The sequence below is a fragment of the Zalophus californianus genome, chromosome 1, assembly GCF_009762305.2.
Source record: "Zalophus californianus isolate mZalCal1 chromosome 1, mZalCal1.pri.v2, whole genome shotgun sequence".
NCBI lineage: Eukaryota > Metazoa > Chordata > Mammalia > Carnivora > Otariidae > Zalophus > Zalophus californianus.
In genome coordinates, this window is record NC_045595.1 from 22,120,000 (window position 1) to 22,138,786 (window position 18,787).

General features: G+C 55.5%; 2 protein-coding genes across 8 annotated transcripts in view; one reads left to right on the top strand and one right to left on the bottom strand.

Moving 5' to 3' along the window:
- CACNA1D (calcium voltage-gated channel subunit alpha1 D) overlaps positions 1-16,467 on the top strand; it is a 296,432-nt gene extending 279,965 nt beyond the window's left edge. For 2 of the 4 annotated variants that reach the window (XM_035727534.1, XM_027583774.2), the window contains exons 42-49: positions 1,423-1,539; positions 2,224-2,591; positions 3,277-3,303; positions 4,829-4,978; positions 5,285-5,448; positions 8,171-8,292; positions 9,917-10,237; positions 10,697-16,467. In XM_035727534.1, coding sequence (XP_035583427.1) covers positions 1,423-1,539; positions 2,224-2,591; positions 3,277-3,303; positions 4,829-4,978; positions 5,285-5,448; positions 8,171-8,292; positions 9,917-10,237; positions 10,697-10,990 — 1,563 coding nt within the window. In that variant the 3' untranslated portion in view covers positions 10,991-16,467. The remainder of the gene's footprint in view (positions 1-1,422; positions 1,540-2,223; positions 2,592-3,276; positions 3,304-4,828; positions 4,979-5,284; positions 5,449-8,170; positions 8,293-9,916; positions 10,238-10,696) is intronic. The other 2 variants (XM_027583772.1, XM_027583773.1) reach the window with 2 other exon arrangements.
- The window catches only part of CHDH (choline dehydrogenase), a 35,404-nt gene continuing 29,211 nt past the window's right edge, over positions 12,595-18,787 (bottom strand). For all 4 annotated transcript variants that reach the window (XM_027583780.2, XM_027583778.2, XM_035727543.1 and 1 more), the window contains 3 exons: positions 18,311-18,453; positions 17,716-17,818; positions 12,595-17,003 (listed from right to left, as the gene is read on the bottom strand). In XM_027583780.2, the coding sequence (XP_027439581.1) occupies positions 16,585-17,003; positions 17,716-17,818; positions 18,311-18,453 (665 nt within the window). In that variant the 3' untranslated portion in view covers positions 12,595-16,584. The remainder of the gene's footprint in view (positions 17,004-17,715; positions 17,819-18,310; positions 18,454-18,787) is intronic.

Genomic DNA, 18,787 nt, shown 5'->3' on the forward strand with positions numbered 1-18,787 from the left:
GTAGGACTCCACATTCTAAATTGCCATCGTCACCACCACTGGCTTCTGTGGAAAACCAGTTGTGAGCACCCCACGCCGGGGGCCGGCGCCGTGGGGCCCGGCCAGACCGTGGCCACCATCCCCACCATCCCTTCCCCTCCCTGCGCCCCTCTGCTGGAGGTTGTGGAGGAAGGGCCAGGAAGTGGTCCCCTCCCCTGACACCCCGCTTCTAGGCCCAGGTGTTCCCTGCTGACCACCGTGACGTAGTGTGCAGATCGGCCCTGTGCAGCCAGGGCTCAGGCAGGCCCCGCTGTGGCTGCCGAGGGGCAGAAGGACTGCAGGCCAGTGAGAGGGTCCTGCCCAGATACAGGACAGGGAGCACTTAGGCCTGGGGGCAGGGAGGAAATGCCTCTCTCAGATGCCAGTCTTTTTGTGGAAAAGGATAAAGTGGAGCCATACCGTCCCTGTTAGTCTGCGAGGCAGCATGCTGTTTTTCTTCAAACTGATGGTCAGGACAGAACTTTCTCAGAGCCAGCGACTCCTCCCCCGTGTGTAGCAGAAGCATCTCTGGTGCCTCCCTAACAAAGCTGGGAACAACAGAAGGGCGTCTCCCAGGGCCTGTTGCAGTGGAACCCGGGGCCCAGTGTAAGGAAAGCCAACTGTGAGGGCCTCAGGCAAAGGCCTGTGTCTGCGAGGGGCCAGGAGGGGTCACCTGGTGGGTCCCACACAGCCTCCACAGGCTGGTGAGCCCTTTTCAATGTGTTGTGGTCTTCAAGAGGATGATCCAGCTGTTGACAAGCTCTTGGCCTGACCCTCCAGGGCACCACGGATAGCCATGGAGGCTGGCACTGCACAGTGGCCCGGGTCTGTGTGCGTGTCGACCCATTCCGTCATGGTCCTGAATGTGCTGGTGATTGCAGTGTGTGCTGTCCCTCCCTCGTTCCCATGGCTTTCTTGCAGAACCGGTGGCCCTGCTGGCTGCTTGGTCAGCTCGCCCCCTCACTCCCGTACTTAGGTCATGGTCAGTGAGTCCTGGCCACCCTCCCCATCAAGTGGATGGGTTGTGCTCCTGGCCCTCTCTGGGGCTCTAGGAGAGGACTCTGCAGGCCCTCCTTCTCTAGACTGTCATTTGGATGCAGGCATGTGCTCTTGGCCACAGCAGACACTGTTCCCTGACAGTTGGGCTATGTGAGAAGGAAGTGACTGGGTCGGAGGCCTCGAGCACCCCAGTCTAGGACCATCTGGAACTCCTGACCACACCCTTCAACCCCGGGGCTTCGGGGACCCTTCAGTTACATTCACACGAGTAGTCACTCCCCTGGGTTGCCCTTTGGAGAAAGCTTCCCTCACCACAGCTGAATCAGGCAGGAGCAGAGCCAGGACCCAGGCCGGGCCCAGCGCACCCATATTGTCTAATCCGTTTTGCCATTTTTGTTGATCTAGGCAGGATTAAGGACACTGCATGACATTGGGCCAGAAATCCGGCGTGCTATATCATGTGATTTGCAAGATGACGAGCCGGAGGAAACAAAACGAGAAGAAGAAGAAGATGTATTCAAAGTAATTATTCCACGCCTAGCTACACACTGGCCACTTGGAGATAGCGGGGCAGGACTTCAGTTTGGGCAGTCGGTGATCCACAAAAGAACCTGGAGAATGCACGCCAGCACCCGGGCCTAGAGGGGCTCACGGACCGTGCTATCCCCACAGCAGACCTTCGGTACCTCCTCTAGGGCCAGGCGCGCTCCCGCCCTGAGCTGGCCCCTCTGTCCCACACTGGCAGCTTCAGAGGAGCCTGGCCACAGCCGCTTGGCCAGTGTGGCTGAGCCTCCTGAGTCCCGCTAGCAGCTGCCCACCTGTGTTACCCCCTTCTTCCCTGGGCTGGCCCTCAGCACCCCCAGCCCAGAGAGCATGCCTCCTGTCCAGCCTCAACTGCTGGGGGCTGCCAGTCAGCCCTGCTGGGTATAAGTCACCTCAACTTGGAACGACGTGAAGAGCACACTCGTGTGACAGCCAAGAGCTTGCTCCCCAGCTCAGGGATCGGTAACCTTCCTCATTTCAGGGGGACCAGCTGCCACACAGACACATCCACCCTGATCTGTGAGACACTCAGATTGTTTTTACAGGGATCCTACGGAGCTTACCTAGAATTTGTGTTTCGTGTAGAAAAAAAATTACCTAACAAAGCTAGCCTGCATCAAATACTTGTTAAATTACCTGGTGTTGTCTCCCATTATTTTGCAGAGAAATGGTGCCCTGCTTGGAAACCATGTCAATCATGTTAATAGTGATAGGAGAGACCCCCTTCAGCAGACCAATACCACCCACCGTCCCCTGCATGTCCAAAGGCCTTCAGTTCCACCTGCAAGTGATACTGAGAGACCGCTGTTTCCTCCAGCAGGAAATTCGGGGTGTCATAGCCATCATAACCATAATTCCATAGGAAAGCAAGCTCCCAGCTCAACAAATGCCAATCTCAATAATGCCAATATGTCCAAAGCTGCCCCTGGAAAGCGGCCCAGCATGGGGAACCTTGAGCATATGTCTGAAAATGGGCATCACTCCTCCCACAAGCATGACCGGGAGCCTCCAAGAAGGTCCAGTATTAAAAGGTAACCTTTAAAATGTGTTTGCACTTGGTGATGTAGTGTCTGTGCAAGGCGCTTCTTTCTCCCCGGTGCTCTGGCACACATGGGAGATGCTCAGGAGGCACTGACCCTCGAACTTGGGAGTGCCATGAGCTCATGGCCTCATCAGGCACTAGCCAGTGATGAATCCAAAGGATAAAGGGCCACCAGCCATCCTGTGTCCTGCCAAAGGGGATGCCCCTTCAAATAACAGCAGTTGCTGTGAACTCTGCCTTCCCCAGTGGTACCAACATACTTTGAGACAGAGGTTGGCAACGTTTGTAAAGCACCAGATGATAAATATTTTAGGCTTTGGGCACCATACAGGCTCCACTGCAGTGACTGAGCTCTGCTGTTGTACAGAGAAAGCAGTCATAGACTGTTTAAATGCATGAGTGTGGCTGTGTCCCAGTAAAACTTTATGGACACTGCAGTGTGAGCTTCACATGGTCACACGTGGTGTAATATTTTTCTTCCTTTGATTTTTTTGCACTCCTTTAAAAGCATAAGAACTATTCATAGCTCGTGGACAGTATATGGCCTGTAAACCATAGTTTGCTGACCTCTGCTCTAGGAACTAGCCTGATAATCTGCATTTTAAATTTTATTGGAAATACTTAACTTTTATCTTCTCCCTCCCTCCCTCCCATGTTATGCCTTTCCTGGATAGAACCCGCTATTATGAAACTTACATTAGGTATGTGCTCATTGCCTGTGTGTGTTAAATACTCTGTGTTGTGAGTGTAACCAGCTGGCCTCTCAGTCCTGGGAGGGGTGAGAACTTCCTTTCAGGCGGCAACCTGATAGGAGTGGAGCTTGGGGCTGTGGACTCCAGAGGCAGAGGTAGTTGCTTCTTTCTTCCTTCCTTCCCTTCCTTCATTTCCTTCCTCCTTTCCTTCCCATCCCCTCCTCTCTTTCTCTTTCTTTTTTTTAAGATTTCTTTTATTTTAGAGAGAGAGCGAATGTGCAAGCGGCGGGTAGGGGCAGAGGGAGAGGGAGAGAAACTCAAGCAGATTCTTTGTTGAGCACAGAGCCCGACACAGGGGCTCGATCTCATGATCCTGAGATCATGACCTGAGCTGAAACCAAGAGTCAGGTGCTCAACCAACTGAGCCACCCAGGCGCGCTGGTAGTTTCTTTCTAAGCAAAGGAGCTTTTAGGTCCATATGTGCATAGACTGTGTCATCACCCAAGGACTAATATTCACATGCCAGTGTGCCCATGGGCTAGCCCCTGCAGGCACGCCTCGTGACCACCGTGTAGGGAGAGCCCACTGTGTGCTTCCAGGTGCCTGGCCCTGGGAGGCTGGTGCTACCTGCCGCTGCTGGCTGGGTTCAGACCTCTTCTGGGGGCTTCATAAAAGCATGACCCCAACCTCTGAAGACCAGGGACCGGGTCTTCTCCTTTGTCTCCCCTGCAGCCCTCAACATATGTGCGGTGTATCCTGCTCCATATTTGCTGACCCGGGTTGTATTGTCAGCGGGATGATCATTTTGTTGGGGACAGAGAGGCTGGGTCTCTTAGTTTAATTCTATCAAGTGCAACCTGCTGCTCAGGAGCGACTTGAGAGAATGAAGAACTTGTAGGGAGCACTGTCCTCTCTTTGGAGAGAGTCGATGTAACAGAGCCTGGTGGGCTTTCCTGAGGACTGAGGCCAGGATAGCGGCTTTCAGGGAGATAGAATGACAGTCTTGCAATGTGGGTGGGGCCGTCTTTGAAAACTTGGCAGGTGTCACGCATGTGAGTCTCCCTGGGGACACTGTATCCCAAACTCCTGTCGCCTTTCCTGGGTCAGAGGTAGTGGGAAACTGGTCAGGGAGCCTCTTTGTTCCAGACCCTGAAGTCACATGGGCCAGAGGAGGAAGGAGCAAGGATCAGAGCAGGTGGCCTCGGAGCCCAGCGGCTTCTCCCTGGGACTGCCGATCGCTGCAGGCCTCTAGGTCCATTTCCTTGTTCTGTTCCACCAAAGGACACCCACTCCTTTGGCTCCATGGCCCCCTGGGCATGGTGGTTTGGCACCGGCATTGTGCAAGGCACTGAGAGAGCGGCCCCCTCCCAGCACACACGCGTGCTCACACACACAGCTCTGCCACCAGAGGCCTGAACAGTCCAGTCCCGGGGACACCAGGGAGAAGCCGGGGGCACGTGGGCCAGGGGGGCTAGCCATGCACCAAGGCCCAGCTGGGTGCTCAGGGGGCTCGGGCCCTCTCTTACCACTGCAGGTCTGACTCGGGGGATGAGCAGTTCCCCACTATCTGCCGGGAAGATCCAGAGATCCGTGGCTACTTCAGGGACTCCTGCTGCTTGGAGGAGCAGGAGTATTTCAGTGGTGAGGAGGGCTTCGAGGATGCCTGCTCCCTGACCGGGGCCAGGTGAGCAGCACTGTGGCTCGGGCTGATGTCAGCAGGCCTGGCTGTCTCCTGCCCCTCATACTCTGCGGCAAGGGCCCGCCCGTATGACACCCGGACTGCCCGAGAGGCAGGCAGAGAGACCAGCTTCTCCCAGGGCCCTGAGTCTTCGATGAAGCTGAGGACTGACTGCCTGGTTCTCAGTCGGGGTGTCTAGGAAAGCTGGGGAGAGGACTGTAGCCATGGGGCTGTCTGAGCTAAGAGACGGGGCTTGTTAACGAAGATCTCCTGTGTCCCTTACCCTCTCTCCTCGCCTTTCTGACCCCCCAGGCAAAACTACAGCTACTACAGCCGATACCCAGGTGGCAGCTGGGACTTCGAGCGGCCCCGAGGCTACCATCACCCCCAAGGCTTCCTGGAGGATGAGGACTCGCCTGTTCGCTATGATTCCCGGAGATCTCCAAGGAGACGCCTACTACCTCCCACCCCAACATGTGAGGCCAGATTTTTTGTTTTGGGTGAAGCCTCCCAGAGAACAGTATGCTCCTCCCCGATCCCCAGCCCCGAGGAAGTGTGACAGATGTGGTTGCACAGTGCTAGGGACTGTCCTCCGTCTGCAAGACCAGCTCCCTGGTTGGGACCCTATCGGTATCAGCTCTCCCTTCTGGCTCATCCGTGTCCCACGTAATTGAGCTCAAACCACTTCCGGGCCATTCTTGACTCTGAGTACGGAGAAAGGCAGCTTGTGGTCCTAAGCGTGCTCAGTACGTGGCATCTGAAGAGGGGCTTTTCGTGCACATTATCGTTGTCTTGGAGCCTGGGGTTCATCATGCGAGGTAGGCATGATGTGCGGCATGAGGTTGTCAGGCCCTCTCTGTGGACGGGGTAACTGACCCTCAGAGGGTGGAAGTGAGCAGCCCAGGCCTGTCCCACCAAGCGCCAACCCCCCCCCCCGCCTCTGGGGGGCCCCTGGGGACTCTTGGTGTCCGTCTCTGCCCAGTTCCCACCAGGGGCTTTCCCTCTTACCACGTGTCAGCCAGCGTCCTTGCTCACGGGGCAGGTGTTGGGTCCGCACCCCCATCCTGGGGCTGGAGGAGTCCTGTTCTGCCAAGAAGAGGCAGGGGGCCGGCTGTTCCCCACCTAGTTTTCTTACGCCAGTGGCCTAAGCAGGGCTGCAGGAGATGTGGCTCACCCCCCAGTGAGGGACTTGGCCCGGGGTAAGAAATGACGCCGTGACCCCTTCCAGCTCCTGGCCGGGCAGTTGGATTTTGCACATGGGGGCATTTTGGTGATGGTTAAAGAATATCCATTCCTGGCGTTTCTGAGGAATGAAGCATATTTCTGAGCGGGACTCCAATCAGCAACCAAAAATAGCCAAGACACATTGGCTCTGAGTCGGCTGACTCTGTGTGCAGTAACCAGTCCAGCTGGGTGGTGCCTGGGGGCCTCTCCTCTCTGCTGCAGTCTCAGCCCTGCTGGGGAGTGTCATCAGACCCATTTCCATAGTTAATATTTCATTCTGCAGCCCCAAACACGTGCTGCCGAACAGAGCAATTCTGAGCTTCCTGAATACTGGGCGACACACGCGGGTGAGCCCGGCAGAGGCCCCCTTGTCTGTGGAGTGCCCTGCCCTCTCTGGACCCTCCCTGTGTCCCCTACAGTGGCCACATTAATGCCCACCATTCAGAGGCACCGCCCGAGTGAAGTGAGGAACCCCGGTGGGCCAGAGCAGATGCCCTCTTTATCTGTAAGGGCAAATCAGTAAAACGTATTTTATTTGCTTTGCTGCCCATCGCTTCCGACCTTGGGAAGTCTTCTGCCTGTGTTCGCAGTAGCAGTAGAATTCCTTCCTTTGTCAGAGTTGGTTGTGCACAGCAGAGGAGATGATCAGTGTATCCAGGGACGGATTTTCAAAACCGAAAGGCACTACCCGAATGAGAGAGATGGTGGTTTCCCCTCCTGGCTCCGAGCCTCTGGCCCTGGCCGGCTGCCCCTAGGAGGGTCCTCAAGGGTGTGCCGACGAGGGAGGCCCCTGTGTGGTGCAGGGAGGCCAGGCTGTCTGATGAGGACAGCAGCCATTGTGCAGCAATCTGTGTCCCACAGAGGCGACTTGAGGAGGCGGCAGCGACCCAGCACGCCCCACAGGGGTGCCCCAAGCCTGCGTGGCCGGGGCTGCTTGTCTGTTCTCCCCGCACTGGGCAGGGCCATCCCCGGGCTCAGCCCAGTCTTCCCACACTTTTAGATTAGAGCTCTCACAGAACCCGGTTCCTGCCGCTCCGTGCGACTTCCAGGAGGCCTGGGCGGCTCGGCCCCGCCGTTTTCCAGGGTGTGGAGTTTTGCTGGGGCATGAGAAATGCCCTGGGATCTTAAGAAGCAGAGGCTGAGGAGACATGGCTCCTGCCTTGCAAACTGTCAGTAAGGCCCCCACGCCGTGTCTCTAGGGCCAGCACCCTCGAGGGTGGACCTGTCCCGGGGCCGGGGTGTGGGGGGAGCCTCTGGCCTGTGCTTGGGGGCCCAGAATTCAGACCAACCTCCTGGGCCCTGTGTCCTGTGAAGCCACAAACTCGGGATCTCTTGTCATTGCTCAGCCTGTGCACGAGCCTCTGTTTTGAGTAGCTGATAACGAGACAGCCGTGTTCTCTAACATCGGAGGTGTTCTTTTCCAGTTTTGCCTTCAGTGCTTAGAGAAGCTGGGTCTTCCCCAACCAAAGGATTTGCCTCTTACCTGGTTGAGCAGATAGCAAGTCACTCCCCTTAAAGCAGGTATAAGCAGGGGAGCACCGGCAAGACGCCGGGGGCCCCAGAGACACGCAGGATGCCTGCAGGGAGGGAAGGGGGCAGCAGCAGGTGTTTGCAGTATTCTAGAACGACGTTGTGTTCTTGACCTGAAATGCAGTGTTCCCCACAGTGTATGTACAGGGCCAGGGGCGTCCAGTCAGAACAGGTGCCCTCTGGAGCCTTCAGCTCCACCCCATGAGAACAGGCACTACATTTGCAAGAAACCAACTTACACCTACTAAAAACATCCCTCAGTTGGGCAGCTTCTTCATCCTCCCAAAGTTCCAAGACCTCACTACCTAATGCTTTTCCTTGGACGTGTGACTTGCTTCCTCTTGGGCCCCCCCGTCGAGTGTCCAGGGGCCCACCCTGACCCCAGAGCCCCGGGGGCCCCACAGAGCACCTGTTTCACAGCTGCCGCTGTGCTTCACTTCTCAGCCCACCGGAGATCCTCCTTCAACTTCGAGTGCCTGCGTGGGCAGAGCAGCCAGGAGGAGGTCCCGCCGTCCCCCGCCTTCCCCCACCGCACAGCCCTGCCTCTGCACCTGATGCAGCAACAGGTGAGCCGGCCCACCTGGCCTTGACACCACAGGCCTGAGGGGCCGCCTGTGTGGGACCCACCCTCAGGACACCCCGTTGGGCTGCCAGCAGCAGGAGGGAAGGAGAAAAGCTTCACAGACACTCTGGTTCAATCCGGGAGCAACCCTGCCAAAGAGATACTATCACAAACCCCATTTCACAGATGAGCGAGTATCAGGGAGAGTGTAGGTAACATGTCTGAGCTCACACAGGAGGTGCGTGACCGTGTTGACCTATGAATCCAAGGCTGCCAGCTTCCCAAGCTGGGCCCTTGGCCGTGGTGGACACTGTGTTCTGGTACAGTCCCTGACCCAGGGAGTGGTGGCCGCTTGCCTGATCCTGAACAGTCAGTGCTGCCCTTTATCTGCTCTGAGACATGGTTCCTTCATTAAGACATGTCTGTAGAGCCCTTTGTGGGCAGGGCGCCATGGTCACAGGTGGGTGAGCCTCTGACCCTGGGACACAGAGTGCGGTCCAGGGAGAAGGACCTGTCCATGGTGAGGTGGCTGGACAGGGGGGAGCCCAGGGCCTGGAGGGAGGGTGGGGCTGCAGCCCACTCACCAGAGCTTTGCCTCAAGGGCAAGAAGAGGGCACTTTTTCCTCCTGCAAAGAGCACATCAGAGATGCAGTCCACTGTGTACGTGTGTCAGGGGCCGGAAGGCGTGCAGGGAGCACCCGGTCCGTAAACGTGCAGAGCCAGCTCACCCCCAGCTTGCTTACTGTGTGCGGGGAGCACCTGGTCTGTAAACGTGCAGAGCCAGCTCACCCCCAGCTTGCTTACTGCCAACATCCTGAGCACGCGAGCACTAGCTTCCATTACAGGTGTTCCATTCAGGTCTCTCTGCCAACTTGTCACTTTTCTGCCTTCAGTTTTTATATTAATTTTTATTCGTGTCCTGCTTTGTTGTGGAAGGACAAGGCGTGGGAAGGCCCAGCCATCAAATGCCATGAACCAAGTAGGCCTGGAAGTCTCCATGGGCACGTGCTTGCGAACGCCCCTCCCTCTGCTGTCCGGCCCCCATGAGGGCCAGATCTGTGTCTGCACTGCCTCCCACGAGTGGCCATGGCTTCCGGTTGGGTCACGGGCCTCCGTGGCCCTCCATGCAGAGAGGGAATGCCGGGGTGCCTGCTGGGGCACAGCTGGGGGCGGGGGAAGCAGGGCTTGTGCCCAGAGCTCCGGAGCAGACTGGAGGCTGGCAAGTGTGATGAATGGCACTAGAGGAGAGAGGACTGTGTTCCCTCCAAGGGCTGGGAATGCGTCGTTTGCCCCTCGTGTCCTTCCGTATTTAAACCGAGAGCGAACTGGGTGGTGTGTTCATACAGCCCTGGGTGAACGTCTTCCCTAATTCTCCACTGCTCGGCCGCAATTTCACGAATTAGTGGCTGATGCCTCCTTAAGAACAGTCATGAGAATGCATTATGGATTTGGGGAAACTGAAAACAGTCTGCCAGAAAGCCAGATTTTACTGCCTGTGTCCTTTTCAAGTCCTTGTCCCTTATCCGTGGCCACCCCCGTACATCAGTGCCTCCTGCTTGGTGTGCGTGGGGAGGCCTGGGGCCTGCACCTGAGGACCTCTGGCCCCACCTCCTCTCGTCTCTCCCCAGATCATGGCAGTTGCGGGCCTGGATTCCAGTAAAGCCCAGAAGTACTCACCAAGCCACTCAACCCGGTCATGGGCCACCCCTCCGGCGACCCCTCCGTACCGGGATTGGACGCCGTGCTATGCGCCCCTGATCCAGGTGGAGCGGCCAGAGGCCCTGGACCAGGTCAACGGCAGCCTGCCGTCCCTGCACCGGAGCTCCTGGTACACGGACGAGCCTGGCATCTCGTACCGAACGTTCACACCAGCCAGCCTGACTGTCCCCAGCAGCTTCCGCAACAAGAACAGTGACAAGCAGAGGAGCGCAGACAGCTTGGTGGAGGCGGTGAGTGTGCCATCCGGCACAGCAGAGGGGGACGCGCAGGTGCCATGGCGGTTCTGAGGGTGGGGGGGCTCGGGAGCCGAGCTGGGTCCCTTCTCCTCTGGATCGTGCCCATTCCTCGGAAGCAAAGATGGTCCATACAGCGGGAGTGTAAGAAAACCGCCGCTGCCTGTTCTCCTAACGGAGCTGTACCTAGGATTACATGCGCTGGGCCTGCAGATATCACCAGCTCCTACTGAAATCTTTTCCCCAGTGGGGCTCACTCTTGTTGGGCCATATGTAGCATTCAAACTCTGTGACGTTTCCAAGCCATTCACATTTTGTCACCTGTGAGGTCTAGCGAACGGGATTGGCTGAGTCCCAAAAGCACATCGTGCGGTTAGTGCCTGAGGGGGCTCCTCTGTCATTTTCCCGGCAAAGGCTCGTAATGCATTCATGCTGTTGATCCTCTGTCCCGGACAGGTCCTGATATCTGAAGGCTTAGGACGGTATGCAAGGGACCCAAAATTTGTATCGGCAACAAAACACGAAATCGCCGATGCCTGCGACCTGACCATCGACGAGATGGAGAGTGCAGCCAGCAACCTGCTCAACGGGACGGTGCATCCCCGGGCCAACGGGGGCGTGGGCCCTGTCTCCCACCGGCAGGACTATGAGCTCCAGGACTTCGGGCCAGGCTACAGCGATGAAGAGCCCGACCCCGGAAGAGATGAGGAGGACCTGGCAGATGAAATGATCTGCATCACCACCCTGTAGCCCCCAGGGAGGGGCAGACTGGCTCTGGCCTCAGGTGGGGCACCAGAGGGCCAGGGAAAAAGTGCCTCGTAGTTAGGAAAGGTTAGGCACTAGTGTGGAGTCCATATTCAATTAGACTTTTGTACAAGTGATGTCATGCCTCACGGAAGCCATAAACCTGGTAGGGGACAGCCCTGCTCCCGTGCCCAGCCTCAGCTGTGGGAAGCAGCAGGTCCAGCCCTCAGAGGGGAGGACCCGTGAGGAGGTGGGACAAGCCCTGCCCACTTGTCCAGGGCGCCCCCGGGGCTCTCCCCTGCGCCCACCCACCTGCTGGCACGGTGGGGAAGGTCAAGGTGATGACGATCACCACACCTGTGTCATTACCTCAGCCATTGGTCTAGCATATCAGACATTCACTGGGCCCAGCATATCCATTTTTAAACCCTTTCCTCCCAAACACACTGCTTCCTGGTTTCTGTTTGGCTGTTCTGAAATACAGTGTGTGAATCAGGACCTACCTACCAGCCGTCATCTGGAGAGGGGAGCAGGACCTTATACATGAGGTTTTCTGTTATGTGACCCCAGTTTACAAAAGAGAGTGTCACTCAGTCGGTTTCTGACTGTCAGCTCAAGGGCAACTGTAAACTGGAATAATCATGCACTCGCAACCAGGTAAACTTAGATACGCTAGTTTGTTTAAAAATTATAGATTTACTGTACATGACTTGTAATATACTATAATTTGTATTTGTAAAGAGATGGTCTATATTTTGTAATTATTGTACCGTATTTGAACTGCAGCAATATCCATGGGTCCTAATAATTGTAGTTCCCTGAAATCTAGGTATTATTAGCATTTTTACTCGGGCTGTACAGAAGTAGGAGAAATAGAGCCAATTCTCATCTATTCCGTAAAAATCTTTTGGGGATGAAATTTTAAGTTCAAAAGAACTTGACGCTAGAGATTTTTTCTAAAAAATATTTTGAGTCACTCTAAATCTACCTTTACACAAGATATACCAGATGACTCCTTAACAACCTTTACTTTGGGCAAGAGTTCCAGGATTTGACAGTGTACCTTCGGTCCACCACGGGCCGCACCTGTCTTTGATTTTACTGACCCTCTGATAAGCTCATCCCGTCGGTCGAGCTGGTGACTCTGACCCTGTGGCATTCACAGCGGCATCCCCGCTGCCCACACAAGACCTTTTTTGCATCTCTGGTGTAGAAAGAATCGCACGGGGGCATGAAGTCCCTCTGCCCCCGCTCCCTGAGGATGGATGCTGCTGCCGGTCTCTAAATAGGGGTGCTGGGGAAGGGGGGGGCGGAGGGGCAAAGCGGTGATCTGCAGGCTTAGAATGTCGGGTCTGTTCGATTTGTATTGTTGCCTTTTCACACAACACTGCTTTACTGTGTGTTCTCTTTGAGGGCTTTTATATGCAACTGAATGAGGGCTGAAGTTTTCATTAGAACATTTGCACGGTCTGGCTGTGCTTCCTGATGAAAACCCACTTGACCACGAGACCCACCAAGGCTTCCCTTTCTGTTCAAGGAATCATGCCGACTTTGTCAAGTTACCTTGGCAGGGATTCCCTGCAGTCAAAAAAAAGAAGACAATTAGCAGGTTTTTGGTTCAAAATTTTTAAATATTACCTAGACAACCTGTTAATGTTTTGGGTTTGTTTTTTGTTTTTTGGGTTTTGTTTTTTTTTTTTTGTAAATAACAATACTTTGTTATGAAGACCTTACAAACCTCTTCTTAAGACATTCTTACTCCAGATCCAGGCAAAAACACTTGAAGGTTTGTAAATGACTATTTCCTGACATAAATTTTTTTTAATTAAAATGCAAAATGTTCTTCAGAATAAAACTGTGTAATAATTTTTACGGGGTGAGGGAGCTCTTGCTGCAAAGAGCTGGTGTGGGCCGGTGAGCGCTCCGGAAGGGGCGGGCACTCGGTGAGGGCAGCTCTGGGACTGGGTAGCTTCTCTTATCCTCAGCTCTCCCTCCTTGAGGCCCATGGTCACTCAGCACCAGCTGCAGAGAGAGCACGGTTTCTCCTCAAGGGCTAAGCCACTGTCCCCGTCACCTCTGCTGGGCATTGTTCTGTGTGGCTTCTCAGCAGCAGTCCTACCAGGATGGGTTTTTCTGGCGCAGGCCGCCATTTTTCCCTGTTGGTACTTACAAACTGGCACGCATCCAGGCTGCGCCAGTCCTAACAGGCCTGCGTTCAACCTCCCATCTACCATGAAAATGTTCTTTTTAAGACCCAGTTTGAAGTTGTCGAGCCACGGGGTGGTGTTTTGCTTTTGTTTTTTTTCCCCCTTTTGCTTCAGGAAAGTTGTAAGATGAACTCTCTCCTGTTTGGCCTCCCTCCCAACCCCCTAAAAAAGGTCATTTTGTTGTGTCCCCAGGAATAGTACATTTGGTTTTGCGTTTTTTGGTATCACAAATGGAAAGGGCAGCTCTGATTGAACGCCCAACCAGCAGGAACCTTGTTAACAGCCTTTTCTCCGGTTTCTATCCAGACGGCCAGGCCAGACGGGGCTTTCCAGCTCTATTCCCCCGTTTTGGAGCCTGGTTGAAGCCAGGAAGCTTCTCGGTTCACGGTGTGGGCTTTACCTGCCTTACTGCTGACCCCACGTTTGTGAAAGGAACCAGGGTAGTTTACTTCACACTGTTTATATTTTATGGTCTTCAGTGTCCTTGCCAATGGTCTGTTTTCCTACAAAGCTTTCCATTGTTATGACGGACTGTAGGTTTGTTCTAAAAACCGGTCAGCGACAGAGCTCCAGTTCCTTCCCTGACTCAAAAACAGACACCGGCGAGGCTTGCATGTGTTGACAAAGTGAGAAGGCAGGAGAATGGGGAGCAGGCCTGGGGCCCCTGCCTCCAACGTGGGAGCACCAGCGAGAGCGGCCTCGTGGCCCTTGATGGCGGCAGGAGAGAGGACTGGGGAGGCTGCTCGGCTCTCAAGACGGGGCTGGTGGAGAGGGCGTGCGCTTTCTTTTGGTTTTTTAAGAGAAAAGGATGTAGGTATTAGATCTGATGTTAAGTTGGTGGAGACAGGAAACAGCCTTTGTGGGGAGGAAGAGGGTTTGGCTGGAGACAGGCTCTATTTGCATTTATGGAAATGAGGATTCCCACAGTCAGCCCTGGAAGCAGGAAGACTGGGCATCCAGGAGCCAGGAGCCGGGTACTAGGGCCTGCCGTTTTCTGGTCCAGCTGCCGGCAGGCTAATCTTCCAGCTGTGCCTTCTGTCCCCCGTTCAACCCAGAAGACCCTTCTGCTTGTGCAGCAGCTGGAACACATAGGCTTCTTCGAAGGGGTCCATGCTGGGAGCCTGATCCAGGTACATACACAGCTCAGTTACACGTTTTCAACCATTGTTTGCAAAGTACATTCTTCCATTTGTTCGTATCACGGGCTCTTCGCTAAGGGGCTTAAATAAGCTTCCTCCCAGGGCTGAGTGCTGACTTGGTGTCTGGGTGCCCCAAGGGCTGCCTGACCCAATGGGCACTCTTCTCCCCTCTCTGGCTTCCTCAGCCAACAGCCCTCTTTTCTGAGGTCCAGGGTTCCCTCATGGCAGTGGAACTTGGTGACAGCCTGCTGCAGCGACACAGGCCAAGGTTCCACTCTGCCAGACGGCTGCATGCTCACCTGTCAGGGCTCGAGCAAGCAGCCACACATAAGTTCAATATTCTGCCCTGTGGCTGAACCCCAACAGCACAGTGTTCTGCTCTGACTTCTGTGGGCCCTGGGTGTAGAACACGTACCGTCTTCTCTTCTGAGAACTCATTTCTGCACATGGCTAAATTGTGTGATTGTATGGAACAAGGCTCAGTGACCAAGAGTAGGGGAGGGGCCCAGATGTCATCCGGCCATACAGCATGACGCACCTCCTCTGACGATAGGTCATTCTGCTTATGATGCAGGCACAGTAGCAAACCAGCCGCTGTCCCAGAGACCGAGACCACCGCAGCACACAGAGACAGACCACGGAACGGCATGGCTGTGCCACGGCCACACTCAGGCCTGGGACCCCTCTACCCACCCAACTTGCTACTCGTTGGCCCTCCGAGCCGGAGTCGGTGGGGGTGGGGGGGTTGGGGCCCGCACTGCCCCACTGTTCTTTCAGCCCTGCAGGTGGCGCCGGGGCCCCGAGGATGGTGGATGTGGACCACGGCTGCGGGACAGATGGGGAAGCTCTCTTGGAACAGAAAATAAAGAGGCAGGTAAGATGAAACCAGAGCTACTTCAGATTTGTGAAGGAAGGAGGGGTGTGATGGTTTTCTTCTTCCCATCTTTCTGGAAGGTCTTTCTCACAATGGCAAGTTGTGGCTGTCTGGCCTCCAAGTCATCTCAGTCCACTCTGGTCCTGGGCGAAGGCTGGCATGCCCCCCTTTCCCTCCCCTCCTTGTTCCAGGGCAGGTTTCCAGAGCACAAGTCTTTCCTCCCCTGCCGCAGATGGTGGCTTCGGAGCTCTTCAACCCAAAATTCATTTAGTTTTCATTACCTTGTAAGAATAGTCTGGCTAAGGCATCTCCATTCAAAACTCAGTTACTGGATTAAGTTGTTGAATTATAGGAAGTTTAAAGATCAAAGAGCTATTTTAAATACTACTTGTATCTGGTTCCCCCCCGCCCCCCCAAACTCAAATCTTTGCCCATTTATTTTCACGGGATCAGGTATATAGTGTGATTCGACTGTTTTTTTTTCCATCAGCCTTGGCTCCATCCCAGTCTGTTCCCATGGATGGCTGCGGAATACGGATTAGCCAGCTTCATCCACTGTGAGTCGCCTCCCCAGGCTGACAGGAAAGCATCCTCTTGGACTAGCCGCTTTGGCTTGGAGCAGAGGTCTGGTCTGTGGGGTTTGCTCTAGGTTTCTAGGTTTCCCTGGTAACAGGAAAATCATTTAAAATGCTAAATCAGGAAACCTATCACAGTGAAGAGACTCTCCAGATTCTTCTCTGAACAAGGTCCAGAAATCGAGCTGTTGTTTAGTAAGAATCAGAGCATTGGAGAGGTGGGCCCTCAGAGTGACCCAACTGGGAGGGGACTCAGGAAGCAGAAGAGAAAGAAGCCTGTGTTTCTTCAGGCAGGCAGCCTTCCCTCTGAACGGGGACACGGGAGGCTTAGGCACGGGCCTCAGCTGCAGCTGGCAGCCTGAGGCAGAGGATGCCCCCCACCGCAAGAACCCCGTGCCGTCTAGCCAGCACCCAGCCTCTGGAATGGCTTGCTTTAATTAAAAGGGAGCCCTGGGAGAGAACCACTTCCCTCATGTCCGACCAAGACCCTGGGTTGCAGAGTGCCATGGAGTTTAAGATAAGGCCATGGTGGGAGTTAGCCATACTCTTCCACTGCCCTGCCCCCCAGCCCCCTCTACTGCCCCTTCAGGAGGTGGGGCGGGGGGGGGGGGGGGGCGCGCCCACAGGAAAATGCTGGGGAAAAGAAACCTGTTTCACTGCCTGATACCGGTCTCCCAGCCTAAGCAATTACACATTCTCAGCCACTGAACTGTAACATTCTAGACAGTTTCAGGAAAGGGCACGGCGGGCAGGCGCTGTGCTGACCCTCTTGACTTGGCAGGAGGCTTCTCGGGCAGTGACCACCTCAGCGCTGGGTGGCCAGGGTCCCAGGCTTGTAGACAGGGATGTCTTCGTCCCAGAGTGCAGGCTGCCCCTTGATGATGTCTGCTGCTTTCTCTGCGATCATGATTGTGGGGGCGTTAAGGTTGCCGCTGACCACACTGGGCATGATGGAGGCATCGACCACCCTGAGGTTCTGCACCCCAAGCACCCTGGTCTGTGGATCCACCACGGCCGTGGGATCAGAGGGCTGGCCCATCTTGCAGGTGCATGAGGGGTGGTAGGCGCTGTCTGCTTTTGCCCGCACGAAGGCATCTATCTCTTTATCTGACTGCACGTGGCTTCCTGGCTGGAGCTCCTTCCCCCGGAATGGTGCCAGGGCTTTCTGGGCAAAAATTTCTCTGGTCAGCTTCACACACTGTCGGAAGTCCTTAATGTCGGTTTCTGTCAACGAGAAAGAGGTAGGTGAGGCGACGCCTCTTAACCAGTGGATTCTGAGCTCGGAGAGGCTCGGTAAGCTGCCTGAGGGGACACAGGTCAGAGCCTACCAACCCTCTGATCCCACAGCCCTGGTGGATCCACAGACCAGGGTGCTTGGGGTGGAAAACCTCAGGGACACGGAGCCACCAGGTCGTTTGTCACCTACTCCCATCCAGTTAGACTGCAACCAAGCAGAGTCCCATGAGGGCAAACAGGCACCGTCCTTGGCGGACACATCCTGCCCCAGAGGCCCTACGTTAAATCAAGGGTAAGAGTATACAGCCTGCCTCTTACCACTGTGGCTGTGAGCACGCCACGAGTCATTACTGAGCAATGGGGAGTGCTCCTTTTTGCTGCAGGCAAAGCGGCAGGCCCAGGAATGTAATCTGCTTTTGCAGGAGGATGCTCAGAGTAACCTCAGCACAAGCGCTCTGCGCACTCTGTGCGCACAGCCACATCTCCCTGCACCTTCTGGCAGGTTGTTCTGAAGGCCACAGCTCCCTCCTGCTACGTTACAGGGCACGCACAGCAGTGTATGAGGGGGGCAGAGGGTGACTTGTGTCTCAGGGGTAAGATTCAGTGACAAATGCGAACCCCATGAAGGCATACATTCATTCGTTGAGTGAATGGCCTGGCAAGCCCAGGCCTGGGGGAGACCAAGGTGGTGGTGAATTACCTGTTGACAAGTAGTTGGGTTGAATCACAGGGTGGTCCCGGGGGTTGGCACTTCTCAGTTTGAGCCAGCCCACGCTCGTGCCCCGCATGGTCCCCACATGCACCTAGAAGAACCAGAGGAAGCGTGACCTCCCTCAACACCCCCTACTGGGCAGCTCAGGCCCCGGGGTTTCCCGTGGGATGGGGCTCCACATCCAAAGCCAATTAAGAGCAGACACATGTTAGCATCTGTCTGCATCTTACCCCCTCCCACAAGTGATCAAAAAACACCTCCCTGAATCACTCATTCTTGCTTCCTGGCTTTATAGGATTGTCTTCAACTTTCAGGGGCTGGAAACCCCAGGGCCACTGGCCACATCTGTCCATTTCCAGCGGTCTGGACAGCTAGAGCATCTGCCCTGAGCGGGGGCAGGTCTCACCTTTCCATGTACCACGTGGACTGCCTCACGCTCCTCCTGGCATGGCCTCAGGAAGACCCTAGGCTCCTCTTCTCCCCTCCCCACTCAGACCCACTGAGCAGGGGGAGGGCAGGACACAGGTTCCTGTGCCTCCCTGCTCAGGGGCCTGCCGCAGTGAAGAGAATGCTGCCTGCTCACCTGGTAAGCCTCTTGCTGGGTGGGTACCCGGCCATGGTCAATCACTTGGGACGGCAGGAAATGGAACTGGATGTCCGGGTGGGGGACCCCAGGCCGGCTCCGGATGAACCCTCCTGTTTCCAGGTGTGCCGTGGCTCCATCCCCTGAGGGTCAGAAGAGTGAATCAGGGCGTGGCAGGCCGGCCGGCCTCCCCTCTCCTAGTAGCTCCTCCTGGGCCTTTTCTGGTGCCTGGACCCAAGTGCTCAACTCTGGCCTCTCTCCCTCAGGTGGGCTCACCCAACACCACAGGCTCCGATACCAGCTCACGCCAAGGGGCTTCGGCCTTGCCTTCCCCCGATTCCTCCACCGCTGACAACTGTGAAGCCCGGTGTCGCTGGGCATCCCCAACTTCCCTGGCCCCAGGCTCCATGCCCGACAGGCTGGGTTTTTTTTGTTTTGTTTTTTAAGATCTTATTTATTTTTGTGTGAGAGAGAGAG